The sequence below is a fragment of the Scyliorhinus torazame genome, chromosome 20 (genome assembly GCF_047496885.1).
Source record: "Scyliorhinus torazame isolate Kashiwa2021f chromosome 20, sScyTor2.1, whole genome shotgun sequence".
Taxonomy (NCBI): domain Eukaryota; kingdom Metazoa; phylum Chordata; class Chondrichthyes; order Carcharhiniformes; family Scyliorhinidae; genus Scyliorhinus; species Scyliorhinus torazame.
In genome coordinates, this window is record NC_092726.1 from 197,005 (window position 1) to 211,369 (window position 14,365).

The 14,365-nt window shown below is 49.2% G+C and overlaps 1 protein-coding gene across 4 annotated transcripts in view; it reads right to left on the minus strand.

Annotated features, from left to right (window-relative positions):
* kansl3 (KAT8 regulatory NSL complex subunit 3) overlaps positions 1-14,365 on the minus strand; it is a 78,583-nt gene continuing 64,218 nt past the window's right edge. For 3 of the 4 annotated variants that reach the window (XM_072485514.1, XM_072485512.1, XM_072485513.1), the window contains 2 exons: positions 1,781-1,934; positions 1-791 (listed from right to left, as the gene is read on the minus strand). In XM_072485514.1, coding sequence (XP_072341615.1) covers positions 367-791; positions 1,781-1,934 — 579 coding nt within the window. In that variant the 3' untranslated portion in view covers positions 1-366. The remainder of the gene's footprint in view (positions 792-1,780; positions 1,935-14,365) is intronic. The other variant, XM_072485515.1, reaches the window with a different exon arrangement.

Sequence of the window (14,365 nt, forward strand, 5' to 3'; positions counted from 1 at the left end):
TGTTGTTTCCTGGCCTTTATTTCATTCAATTTTCCAAAAGTCTCTCTGTAGAATGCTATAGCTTAGGGGTCTGATTTCCCCAATAGACCTAGGTTCGACATAGATCCGATCTGCCTTTCCATTCTCCACACACTACTGGATGGAGAGAAGTGTTGAAATAGGTGGCACCTTCATGTGACTTCAGAAGTGTAGAGCAAAGCAACAAGTGGAACAAACACTTCAAAAGCAAGACATTGACAAGTCATAACATAAGTAAATAACCACACCAAAATAGCACTGCACAAATTTCAGTGCCTCAAGTAATGAATCCCCTCATGGAGGAGATTCATTAGCCATTTGGATTGAACAAAGGAAGGTTGGGTTGCTTTAGGTCACAGGTTCTTGCTGCACATTAGGTGATGGTGAGCCTGTGGGGTGGGGAATCTCTGCGCTATGGATGATGGTGCTGCCTTGGTCCATCACAGAGTGCACTTTTCCTCGGGTCTCGCTACTGATGGGCCTTGTGCCTGGGGTTTTGGAAATGGATGAAGTAAGGCCAAATCTTTCCCCTGCTATAGAAGGTTGTCCTTCACTCTTAGTGGAGGTGAGTATCACTGTCTTTGAAGAGCTCTGTAGAACAGGTCCTACTTTGGAAAGCATCACAGTGCAGGTCGAGCTGGTGATGGTTGGAGCCATTATAGAGCCAGCTGTGCTAGAGGGTGAGGCTTCAAGCGGACTGACTATAGACTTTGTGAGGGCAGACATCTTTGCATCAGACATGACGTATAGGGTTTTTGTTGGACTTGTAGTAACTGCAAAAGAATGAAAAAGTTAGCTAACACCGATCAAACCTTCACTTCTGTATAGCTCCATGAGTTTTTCATATTCAGAGACACTTAATTATTTCAACACCTGAAAGTATTATTGCTGTTTGCACCACCATTTCCCCATCCACTCTGAAACAATTGGCAGTAAATGCACTGCTCTCGTTCTGAAACTTCACCAGTGGCCAGACATTTCTTGGAACAGTGTGTGCTGTTTATGGGCACTTCACTGTTATCCAGGACAAGAATGAATAACATATCATCCTCTATCTCTCCCTCAACGCAAATAGTTTAAGCCCAGGAAAAATGATTCTGGAGTTTGACACTTGCAGCTTACCACTTTGTACTGGGGGGGGGGGGGGGGGGGGGAAGAGGGGAGGAGAAGAGAGAGAAAGAGGGAGATTCAGGCTGTCATTCATTTTGCACCAACTGGTGATCAGGATTTATTGGACCCTGTTCCTATTACATTCAGTAACTGATTACCGAAGCAGTTACCTTGTTAGAACTACATGGAGTCCATAGCCATTGAAAATAGATCTGAAACTCAACATATCCCTGCTGGTGTTTATTCTCTACAAGGTTTCACTTATCTTTTCTCGTCCTATCAACATCTCCTATTCTCTTCACCTCAGCCACTCCGTGTTGGTGCAAATTACACATTCTCACTGCTCTCGGTCAAAAGGTTTATCTTGAATTCTTTATAGGATTTATTGGTCATTAACCTTTTAAAATAAAGACCTCTAGGATACGACCCACCCACTGGTGGAAATATTTTCTCCAATACTCCTATCAAGCCCTAACACCTCCTTTTCTTGACGAGAGTCCCAGCTTATTCAATCTCTTCTGGTGGGTTTAATCTCACAGAAAAACCATTGTACTAGTGGGTATCCACACAATTTAAAACCAAGTTACTGTGGAATGATGGTACAAATTCCTAACCTAATCTTGATACCAATATCTACCTACTGTGGCCTCACCTACAACTGGAGATGAAGACTGGGGAGTCGGAACATTTTCTGCAGAAGGTAGTTCCTCAGGGGATTGACTTTTGCTAATTTCCCCCGGTGCATTTGTCTGTTTGACTGTGGAGGTGCCCTGGGAGCTCGGAACCGACAGTGGAGAGTCACCGCACTGCAGAGAGAAAGAGAAAATCGAGGTCAAAGGCAATGTTACCCATAAACTTCAGCTGCTCTGCGTGGGCCCCCTAAACCTCTATGCACAGCCTCACATAGGTGTCATTATACAACAAAGCTGAGCAGATCAGCTGGAAAATCGATCAGAGTTGGAGAAATATCACCAAAGGTGACAGATGTGTTACAACTTGTACAACAGGCGAGGCCACCTCATCTGACAACCCCAATATCACATAGATGAAGGCCCTCCAGTCTTCCACCAATGTATCAGATCATGGCTCTGCTGTCTGTTTTTGTTCCGTCAGCATGGATGTCTTTAACACGAATCATAAGAACCCAGAGTTGGCAATTCAGCCCCTCGAACCCGCTCCGCCATCCAATGCGATCATGGCTGGCCTCAAAATTAAAAATCTGACTATCTCCTCCAATTTACACAATGTTCCAGCATCCACTGCATTCTGGGGTAGTGAATTCCAGATTCATGATCCTTTGAGAGAAGTAATTTCTCATGTTTTAAATCAGCTGTCCCTTATCCTAAAACTATGATCTCTCATTCTAGACTGCTCCATAAGAGGAACAATGGCTACTTTATCATCTTATATGCCTCAATTATATCTCCTCTCATTCTTCTAAACTTTAGAGAGTCTCAACCTAAACTGCTAAATCTCTCTTAAGACAAACCCCTCATCTCTGGAATCAACCTAGTGCACCTCTTCTGAACTGCCTCTTCATATAATTACATCCCCCCTCAAGTAAGGGGACCAAAACTGCACAATACTCCAGGTGAGGTCTCACCAATGCCTTGTACAGTTGCAGCAACACTTCCGTACTTATATTCTATTCCTTTAGCTTTAAAGGCCAAAATTCTATTTGCCTTCCTTATTACCTACATGCTAGTTTTCTGCGATTCACGCACTAGTACACTCTGAAGTTTCTATCATTCTTAACCGTAAATATTTCAATGAACCCTTCAAGTCAATTCCCAGACTTCCACTGGTCTTTGTGAAAACGAGACCATAAGACGTAGTAGGAACAGAAGTCGGTAATCTGCCTATCAAGTGTACGCCACCATTTACTTAGATCATGACTGATATGATAATCCTGAACTCCACTTTCCTGCCATATCTGCATAACCCTGGATTCCCTCACCGATTAAACATCTGTCTATCTCAGCTTTGAACATACTTAACAAGCCAGCCTCTGCGTTAAAATTTTCAGATTCAAACTCTCCAAGGGAAGAAATTCCTCATCTGTCTTAAATGGGCGAACTCTTACTCTGAGATTATGCCCCCTGGTCCTAGACTCTCCCAAAAGAGGAAACAACCTCTCAGCGTCGACCCTGTCAAACCCTCTGAAAATGCACTATGTCTCAAGAAGGTCATGTCTCGTTTTTCTAAACTCCAATGGGCACAGGCTCAATCTCTCATTGTAAGGAAATCCTTCCATACCCAGGATTAGGCGAATGAACCTTCTCTGGACTTCCTCCAATGCCAGTATATTTTGTTCTTCCGACCAAAGTGTATAACTTTACATGTTCCTGCATTATATTTCATCTGCCAAGTTTTTGCCCACTCATGTATCATGTCTATATCCCTCTGTAGACTTTGTGTCATCCTCACCACTTGCCTTCCCACCTATTTTTGTGTCATCTTCAAACTTGGCAATAGTACTTTCATTTCTCTTGTCCAAGTCATTAATATATATTGTAAATAATTGTGGCCCCAGCAATTATCCCTGTGGCATTCTACGAGTTACAGGTTGCCATCCTGAAAATTCCCTTTATTACAATCCCAGACCAGACCCCGATAGTGACTCGGATACTGGACATAAACCCCAATATTTTATTTTAATTTTGTCAGACTGTGAGGAAAGGATACTTCGTTCCAGGAGTGATTTCACAAAGAAATTGGAATATGACATTTTAAAACAAAACTTTATTACTAACACTGTATGAAAATCTTTAACATCAAACCCATAAAATAGCTCACAATAGCCCCATAAGCAATACTACTCAACACAATGAATACAATAATATTTGCTATCGTTATCCCCACTGAAACAACAAGAAAATAGATCATCTCAATTCACCCGAAATACCAATGGCACAGATTAATACTCCCTTTACTGAGTTATTCAAGTACCCAATTAATCTTTTCCCCCAATTAAGGGGCAATTTACCGTTGCCAATCCACCTAAAGAGGATCTTTGGATCCTCGCTGTGTTCAGGGGATGTCCCGGAGGACTGGAGAATAGCCAATGTTGTTCCTCTGTTTAAGAAGGGTAGCAAGGATAATCCTGGGAACTACAGGCCGGTGAGCCTTACTTCAGTGGTAGGGAAATTACTGGAGAGAATTCTTCGAGACGGGATCTACTCCCATTTTGAAGCAAATGGACGTATTAGTGAGAGGCAGCACGGTTTTGTGAAGGGGAGGTCGTGTCTCACTAACTTGATAGAGTTTTTCGAGGAGGTCACTAAGATGATTGATGCAGGTAGGGCAGTAGATGTTGTCTATATGGACTTCAGTAAGGCCTTTGACAAGGTCCCTCATGGTAGACTAGTACAAAAGGTGAAGTCACACGGGATCAGGGGTGAGCTGGCAAGGTGGATACAGAACTGGCTAGGCCATAGAAGGCAGAGAGTAGCAATGGAGGGATGCTTTTCTAATTGGAGGGCTGTGACCAGTGGTGTTCCACAGGGATCAGTGCTGGGACCTTTGCTCTTTGTAGTATATATAAATGATTTGGAGGAAAATGTAACTGGTCTGATTAGTAAGTTTGCAGACAACACAAAGGTTGGTGGAATTGCGGATAGCGATGAGGACTGTCGGAGGATACAGCAGGATTTAGATTGTCTGGAGACTTGGGCGGAGAGATGGCAGATGGAGTTTAATCCGGACAAATGTGAGGTGATGCATTTTGGAAGGTCTAATGCAGGTAGGGAATATACAGTGAATGGTAGAACCCTCAAGAGTATTGAAAGTCAAAGAGATCTAGGAGTACAGGTCCACAGGTCATTGAAAGGGGCAACACAGGTGGAGAAGGTAGTCAAGAAGGCATACGGCATGCTTGCCTTCATTAGCCGGGGCATTGAGTATAAGAATTGGCAAGTCATGTTGCAGCTGTCTCGAACCTTAGTTAGGCCACACTTGGAGTATAGTGTTCAATTCTGGTCGCCACACTACCAGAAGGATGTGGAGGCTTTAGAGAGGGTACAGAAGAGATTTACCAGAATGTTGCCTGGTATGGAGGGCATTAGCTATGAGGAGCGATTGAATAAACTCGGTTTGTTCTCACTGGAACGAAGGAGGTTGAGGGGAGACCTGATAGAGGTATACAAAATTATGAGGGGCATAGACAGAGTGGATAGTCAGAGGCTTTTCCCCAGGGTAGAGGGGTCAATTACTAGGGGGCATAGGTTTAAGGTGAGAGGGGCAAGGTTTAGAGTAGATGTACGAGGCAAGTTTTTTACGCAGAGGGTAGTGGGTGCCTGGAACTCGCTACCGGAGGAGGTAGTGGAAGCAGGGACGATAGGGACATTTAAGGGGCATCTTGACAAATATATGAATAGGATGGGAATAGAAGGATACGGACCCAGGAAGTGTAGAAGATTGTAGTTTAGTCGGGCAGCATGGTCGGCACGGGCTTGGAGGGCCGAAGGGCCTGTTCCTGTGCTGTACATTTCTTTGTTCTTTGTACCCTGCCCATCTTTGGGTTGTGGGGCAAGACCCACGCAGACACAGGGAGAATGTGCAAACTCCACCCGGACAGTGACCTGGGGCCAGGATCGAACCACGGTCCTCAGTGTCGTGAGGCAGCAGTGCTAACCACTGCGCCACGGTGCCGTCCTTCCTAGCTGAAAACAAATTAACTCCTCAGGGAATCCCCTTAATCAAAACAAAATTACATCAGCTCAAACTTTTTATGATGCCTAATTGCACCTTTGCCCCTAAAAGCTTTGTTGTCTTTCAAAACAAGATTCTTTTAAAAGCGAGACTGCAGCAGTCAAACACACTAACGCAGGTTTTTAACCCTTGCGTCACCAAATCCTTAACATCCAATATATCTAAGATCCTACATTCATCACAGCCTCTCATCCCAACATTCTGGCTTCTATTAGTTAGCTAATCCTCTATCCATTCTATTATTCTACCCCAACATCAGGAGCTCTACCTTTCTAACTAATTTTTTGTGTGGTCATTTATTCGAACGCTTCTTGGAAATCCAAGTATATTACATCCACTTGTTCCCTTTATCTACCTTGCTCATTGCCAACTCAAAAAATTCTAATAAATTTGTCAAGTATGATTTTCCCTTCATGAAGACATGCTGCTTGATTATATTATACATTTCTAAATGTCCTGCTGTTACACTCTTTATAGTGGGCTCGAACATTTTTCAAGGGTAAATGTAAAGCTAACTGGCCAGCAGTTATCTCTTTTTTTATTTCCCTCCCTTTTTGAATAAGTTTTCCACTCTATCCCTTCCTGGCACACTCTGGGTATCATTAGCTAAATAGTTGCCTTGCAATGCTGCCATGTCTTTCTGCTTTGTCAGCATACATTGTCAGCACATTGAAACATTGAAAATAGGAGTTGGAGACTTCCGGGTGCGGCTATGCAGAGCTAGGTCGCATATTCGGCAGCTCCCGCTTGGAACGGACTTTTGGGCTCTTTTCCAGGGCCCCCACAGCATTTGTTTGACATTTCCCGATGTGGGAAGAAGGCTGCAGCATTCCCCTGACAGTGTCCCCCAGGAGTGTTGTGTCTTTTGGCTACCAGACCCAGCAGAAACAGTGAAAGATTTGGCTTGAGCTGCAGCAATAGACAGAGGCCTCTTCCAGCATGCAGGCGGGGGAAGGGCAAGCTTAAAGCTGCAATCTGACTTGACTCTATCAAAGGTGAATTCTAGCAGCAGAGGGAACAACCGTGAAAAGATCTACCAGGGCCATAGCCGAAGAAGCAGGGACGAGGCTTCTGGTGGCAGCCATCGAGGAGTAGGTCGCGCATTCGGCAGTTCCCGTCTGGAGCCGACTCTCAGACCTTTTTAAGGAGTTTTCATAGACTTTTTGGGGCAGACTGGTGAAGCAAACACTGCCAACTTCTATGAAACGGACCAGAAGTGTAACGGCCAAAGGAGCGGCACTGGAGCAACGGGAGAAGCGAGGGAAAGAAAACAAAATGGCGGCAGCCAGGGACAAAGGGGAGCTGCAGGAGTTCATCAAGCGCTGCTTCGAGGAGCAGCGCAAAGAGATGTTGGCGCCTATGCTTTCGGCAATTGAAAGACTCGGGATCACGCAGAAGGCCCACGAAGCTAAGATTCAGGAGGTACAGAAAAGAGTCAGTCAGAACGAGGACGAGCTCGTGGGCCTGGCGGTGAGAGTGGAGCAGAACGAGGCGCTACACAAGAGGTGGGCGGGAAGACACGAAGACCTGGAGAACAGGTCGAGGAGAAAGAATCTGCAAATCCTGGGTCTCCCTGAGGGAGTGGAGGGGGCTGATGCCGGGCATGTGCGAGCACGATGCTCGAGGCGATGATGGGCACGAAGGCCCCTTCGAGGCCGCTGGAGTTGGACGGGGCACATCGGGTGCTGGCGAAGAAGCCCCAGGCAAATGAGCCGCCAAGGGCGATGGTGGTGAGGTTCCACCGGTTCACGGACAGAGAGTGGGTCCTGAGATGGGCCAAGAAGGAGCGGAGCAGTAAGTGGGACAATGCAGAGATCCGAATATACCCGGACTGGAGCACGGAGGTTGCAAAGCGGAGAGCGGGTTTCAACCGGGCCAAAGCGGCGTTGTACCGGAAAGAAGTGAAATGCGGAATGCTGCAGCCAGCGCGACTGTGGGTCACATACAAGGGCCAACACTATTACTTCGAAACGCCTGAAGAGGCATGGGCCTTTGTACAAGCCGAAAAGTTGGACTCTAACTGAGGGTTTGTGAGGGTGGGGGGGATGTTTTGGGGTTTGATGTGTGATGGTTGTTGTATATAGGGGGTCAATCACGCGCAGGAAATGTTACATGGGTTGGGGGAGAGAGACAAGGCCGTGACAGGAGCTGCGTCAGAGGGGGCGGAGCGGGCTTTGGAAAGCGCGGGGTGTTTTCCCGCGCACGGGAAGAAAGGCGGGAAGGGGAACGAAGGAATGCATATGGATTGGGAGATTCCCACACGGGGAGGTCAATGGGACGGCGGGGGAAGCCGGGGTCAGCAGGCGTCAGCTGACTTACGGGAGTGACATCGGGGGAGCAAAAAAGCTAGACAGGGGTCTAGCGGGGGGGGGGGAGTGGGTGGGGGGGAAAAAGGGTTGCTGCTTCACTGGCCGAAAGGGAATGGGACACAGGAGAGGTGGTCAGGACGGGGGTCCCCCCTCTGGGGGAATGGAGGGTGAGGGAGGCGTGGACACGGGACTGGCCCAGAGAAGGAGATGGCTAGTCGGCGGGGCGTGGGGGGGGGGGGGTGAGAGCCCCTCCAATCCGGCTGATAACGTGGGATGTGAGGGGCCTGAATGGGCCGGTGAAGAGGGCTCGAGTGTTCGCGCACTTAAAGGGACTGAAGGCGGACGTGGCCATGCTCCAAGAGACTCACCTGAAGGTGGCGGACCAGGTCAGGCTAAGAAAGGGATGGGTAGGACAGGTATTCCACTCGGGACTGGACGCGAAGAATAGAGGGGTGGCAATATTGGTGGGAAAGCGGGTGTCATTTGACGCCAAGATTATTGTAGCGGACAATGGAGGACGATATGTAATGGTGAGTGGTAGGCTGCAAGGGACGTGGGTGGTGTTGGTAAACGTATACGCCCCGAACTGGGATGATGTAGGATTCATGAAGCGCATGTTGGGGCGCATTCCGGACCTGGAGATAGGAGGCCTGATAATGGGAGGGGACTTCAATACAGTGTTGGATCCAGCACTGGACCGCTCCAAATCAAGGACTGGAAAGAGGCCGGCGGCGGCCAAGGTACTTAGGGGGTTTATGGATCAGATGGGGGGGGAGTGGACCCATGGCGGTTTGCAAGGCCGCAGGCCAGGGAATTTTCTTTCTTCTCCCATGTACACAAAGCCTACTCCTGGATAGATTTCTTTGTTCTGGGTAGGGCGCTCATCCCGAGGGTGGAGGGGACGGAGTATTCGGCTATAGCCGTTTCGGACCATGCCCCGCACTGGGTGGAACTGGAGCTGGGAGAAGAGAGGGACCAACGTCCATTGTGGCGGCTGGATGTGGGACTGCTGGCGGACGAGATGGTGTGTGGGAAGGTGAGGGGGTGTATCGAAAGGTACTTGGAGGCCAACGACATCGGGGAGGTGCGGGTGGGGGTGGTATGGGAGGCGTTGAAGGCGGTGATCAGGGAGAGCTAATTTCCATTAGGGCTCATTGGGAGAAGACAGAGGGTATGGAAAGGAGATTTTGTGGGGGAGATTTTGAGAGTGGACAGGAGATACGCAGAGGCCCCGGAGGAAAGATTACTTGGGTAATAGGGGGAGTCAAAGATGGATTACTTGGGTAAAGACGACGGCTCCAGACGGAGTTTGACCTGTTGACCACAGGGAAGGCGGAGGCACAGTGGAGGAAAGCGCAGGGGGCAACCTACGAGTATGGGGAAAAGGCTAGTCGGATGCTGGCACACCAGCTCCGTAAGAGGATGGCAGCGAGGGAAATAGGGGGAGTCAAAGATGGAAGGGGAGCCACGGTTCGGAATGCGACGAAAATAAACGAGGTATTCAAGGCCTTTTATGAAGAGCTGTACAGATCCCAGCCCCCAGCGGGGGAAGAGGGGATGAGACGATTCCTAGATCAGCTGAGATTCCCCAGGGTGGAGGAGCAAGAGGTGACTGGTTTGGGGGCACCAATTGGGTTGGAGGAGCTGAGCAAGGGTTTGGGGAGCATGCAGGCGGGGAAGGCCCCGGGATCGGACGGATTCCCGGTGGAGTTCTACAGGAAGTACGCAGACCTGTTGGCCCCGCTACTGGTGAGGACCTTTAATGAGGCAAGAGAGGAGGGGATCCTGCCCCCGACAATGTTCGAAGCGACAATTTCTTTGATCCTAAAGTGGGACAAGGACCCACTGCAATGTGGATCGTACAGGCCGATCTCGCTCCTCAATGTGGATGCAAAGTTGCTGGCAAAAGTGCTGGCCACGAGGATCGAGGACGGTGTCACGGGGGTAAACCACGAGGACCAGACGGGATTTGCAAAGGGCAGGCAACTAAACACCAATGTGCGGCGGCTCTTAAACGTGATAATGATGCTATCGGAGGAGGGAGAGGCGGAGATAGTGGCAGCTCTGGACGCGGAGAAGGCCTTTGACCGAGTAGAGTGGGAGTACCTCTGGGAGGTGCTGCGTAGGTTTGGGTTCGGGGTAGGGTTTGTCAATTGGATTAAGCTCCTTTACAGAGCCCCGGTGGGGAGTGTAGTGACAAGCCGGCGGAGTTCGGAGTACTTTCGACTGTACCGAGGGACAAGGCAGGGGTGCCCCCGTTCCCCCTCTTGTTCGCATTGGCGATCGAACCATTGGCCATGTCATTGAGGGAGTCTAATAAATGGAGGGGGGTGGTCGGAGGGGCAGAAGAGCATCGGGTGTCGCTATATGCGGATGACCTGTTGCTGTACATGGCTGATCCAATGGAGGGGATGGTGGAGGTCATGCAGACTCTAAGGGAGTTTGGGGAGTTTTCGGGGTATAAGCTCAATGTAGGGAAGAGTGAGCTCTTTGTATTACAGGCGGGGGAACCAAGAAAGAGGGATAGGGGACCTACCGCTGAGGAGGGCGGAGGGGAGCTTTCGGTATCTGGGGATCCAGATAGCCAGGAGTTGGGGGACCCTACATAAACTGAATCTGACGAGGTTGGTGGAGCAAACGGAGGAGGATTTCAAAAGATGGGACATGTTACCGCTCTCGCTGGCGGGTAGAGTGCAGTCGGTCAAAATGGTGGTCCTTCCGAGGTTTCTGTTTGTGTTTCAGTGCCTTCCCATCGTGATCACTAAGGCCTTTTTTAAGAGAGTAGGCAGGAGTATTATGGGGTTTGTGTGGGCGAATAAGACCCCGAGAGTAAGGAGAGGGTTCCTGGAACGTAGTAGGGACCGAGGAGGGTTGGCGCTGCCAAACCTGGGGAGCTACTACTGGGCAGCAAATGTGGCGATGATCCGCAAGTGGGTTATGGAGGGAGAGGGGGCGGCATGGAAGTGGATGGAGATGGCGTCCTGTAAAGGAACGAGCCTGGGGGCATTGGTGACGGCACCGCTGCCGCTCTCGCCGACAAAGTATACCACGAGCCCGGTGGTGGCCGCAACGCTAAGGATCTGGGGCCAGTGGAGACGGCACCGGTGGCAATGGGAGCATCGGTGTGGTCCCCGATCAGGGGTAACCACCAGTTTGTCCCGGGGAAGATGGACGGGGGGTTCCAGAGCTGGCATCGGGCGGGGATTAGAAGAATGGGGGACCTGGTCATCGACGGGACGTTTGCGAGCCTAGGGGCACTGGAGGAGACGTTCGAGTTACCCCCGGGAATTGCCTTTAGATATACGCAGGTGAGGGCTTTTGTGAGGCGACAGGTGAGGGAATTCCCGTTGCTCCCGGCACAAGAAGTTCAAGACAGGGTGATCACGGGTGTATGGGTCGGGGAGGGCAAGGCATCGGAAATACACCAGGAGTTGAAAGAAGAGGGGGAAGCGCTGGTAGAAGAGTTGAAGGGTAAATGGGAGGAGGAGCTGGGGGAGGAGATCGAGGAAGGTCTGTGGGCTGATGCCCTAGGTAGGGTTAATTCCTCCTCCTCATGTGCCAGGCTCAGCCTGATACAATTTAAGGTGGTCCACAGAGCGCACTTGACGGGGGCGAGGTTGAGTAGGTTCTTTGGGGTAGAGGACAGATGTGGAAGGTGCTCACGGAGCCCGGCGAACCATGTCCATATGTTTTGGTCATGCCCGGCACTGGAGGGGTTCTGGAGAGGAGTGGCGGGAACAATATCTCAGGTGGTGAAAGTCCGGGTCAAGCCAAGCTGGGGGCTAGTAATATTTGGAGTAGTGGACGAACCGGGAGTGCAGGAGGCGAAAGAGGCCGGCATTCTGGCCTTTGCGTCCCTAGTAGCCCGGCGAAGGATCTTGCTAATGTGGAAGGAGGCGAAGCCCCCCAGCCTGGAGAAATGATATGGCTGGGTTCATAAAGTTGGAGAGTATTAAGTTCGCCTTGAGAGGGTCTGCGCAGGGGTTCTACAGGCGGTGGCAACCGTTCCTAGACTATCTCGCGGAGCATTAGAGGAAGGTCGGTCAGCAGCAGCAGCAACCTTGGGGGGGGGGGGGGGGAGACTGCCTGGGAGGGTGGATGAGCAAGAGATAACATGAAGGGTTGGGGAAAGTGGCACGTACGGGTGAGGGCCAGTGTACAAAGCTGTGTAAATATATCACTTTGCCATGTATATATCTTGCTCTGCGCGATTTCTCGTTTTTTTTTGTTACGGGGGGGGGGGGGGGGGTTATTGTTTGCAAGGGAGAAAAATTGTGTTAAAAACCTTTAATAAATATATTTTAAAAAAGAAAAAGAAAATAGGAGTTGGAGGAGGCCAGTCAGCTCTTCCAGTCTGCTCTGCCATTCATTATCATTTATGGCTGATTATTAGTCAATAGCCTAATCCTGCCTTTCCCCCCATAGCCTTTGACCACCTTCGCCCCAAGTGCGGTATCTAACTGCTTCTTGGAAACATACAATGTTTTGTCCTCAACTACTTCCTGTGGTAATGAATTCCACAGATTCACCACTCTCTGGGTGAAGAAATGTCTCCTCACCTCTGCCCTAAATGGTCTACCTCGTATCCTCAGACTGTGACGCTGGTTCTGGACACCCCCAATCGGGAACATCCTTCCCGCATCTACCCTGTCTAGTCCTGTTAGAATGTTATCGGTTTCTATGAGATTCCCCCCTCAATCTTCTGAACTCCAGCGAATACAATCCTAACTGACTCAAGCTCTCCTCTTACATCAGTCCCGCCATCCCAGGAATCAGTCTGGCAAACTTTCGCTGCAGTCCATCTACAGCTAGAACATCCTTCCTCACATAAGGAGGCCAAAACTGCACATAATAGTCCAGGTGTGGACCTTGTTTAACTGTAGCAAGATACCCCTGGTCTTGTACTCGAATCCTCTCCCTGGGCAGCACGGTAGCACAGTGGTTAGCACTATGGCTTCACAGTGCTAGGGTCCCAGCTTGGGTCACTGTCTGTGCGGAGTCTGCACGTTCTCCCCGTGTCTGCGTGGGTTTCCTCCGGGTGCTCCGGTTTCCTCCCACAGTCCAAAGATGTGCAGGTTAGGTGGATTGGCCATGATAAATTGCCCTTAGGTTAGATGGGGTTGCAAGGTTGTGGGGATAGGGTGGAGGTGTGGACTTAACTAGGATGCTCTTTCCAGGAGCCAGTGCAGACTCGATGGGCTGAATCGCCTCCTTCTGCACTGTAAATTCTATGGGATTCTATGAACTTTCACACCCCCTCCCCACCATCTATTTAATTTAATTTCTATTTCCCTTGTTCTGCAGTTTACAGGAACACTGGTCCCAGCACAGTGCAAATGTCGGCCATCCCAATAGTACAGCACTCTCTTTCCCTCGTAATGATGCCAGTGCCCCACAAACCAAAACTCACCTCTCGCACGCTGGCCTTTCAGCCACGTCTTCATCTCTCTAATTTTACATACCCAATGTCAATTTGCATACAGCTCAGGTAATAATCCAGAGATAATAAATCTATTGTTTAATTTAGTACCTAGTTCCTCAAACTCTCTATATAGAACCTCTTTTCTTGTTCTACCTATGTCACCACCATGGACCAGAAGATCAGGACCCTGCCCCTCCCACTGCAAGTTCCTCTCCGGCCCACAGCAGATGTCCCGAACCCTGGTGCTGGGCAGGCAACACAGCAGCCTGAACTCTGGCTCTTTGCTGCAGAGAACAGTGTCAATCCCCATCACTATACTGTCCCCGGAACTTCCCTGACAGACCTCTCAAGGGCTTTCTCAAACTTTCAGGCAACTTCCATTTTTCTGGCTTGCCTACCAGAGGAAAGAATTCCTCCTTATCCTGTGTATTCCTTTAATCGTCAAAATCACCTATATTGCATTATCCCAAATCTTCTGTGCTCAAATGAACATCATATTTGATCTTAACATAACCCCTTTAGCTCTACTATAATTTGATTGAATCTGTGCTGGTCTCTCCAGGATCAATCTCTCTTTCCCAGGAGAATGCCCGGAACAGAATCCAGCCCTTGATTTGGAATCGAAGCAGAGTTCTGTTCAGTTGTAACGAGCAACTTTTTTATTGCAGGTCCCTTCAAATAACAGCCTTTTCATTTTTTCTACACCTTTCCACTCGCTATTAGTGACTCGCTGTAAAAGCAAACATATTTTTAAAATTCATACTCTTTAAACCAGCTTGACTAAGAAAAAAGACAT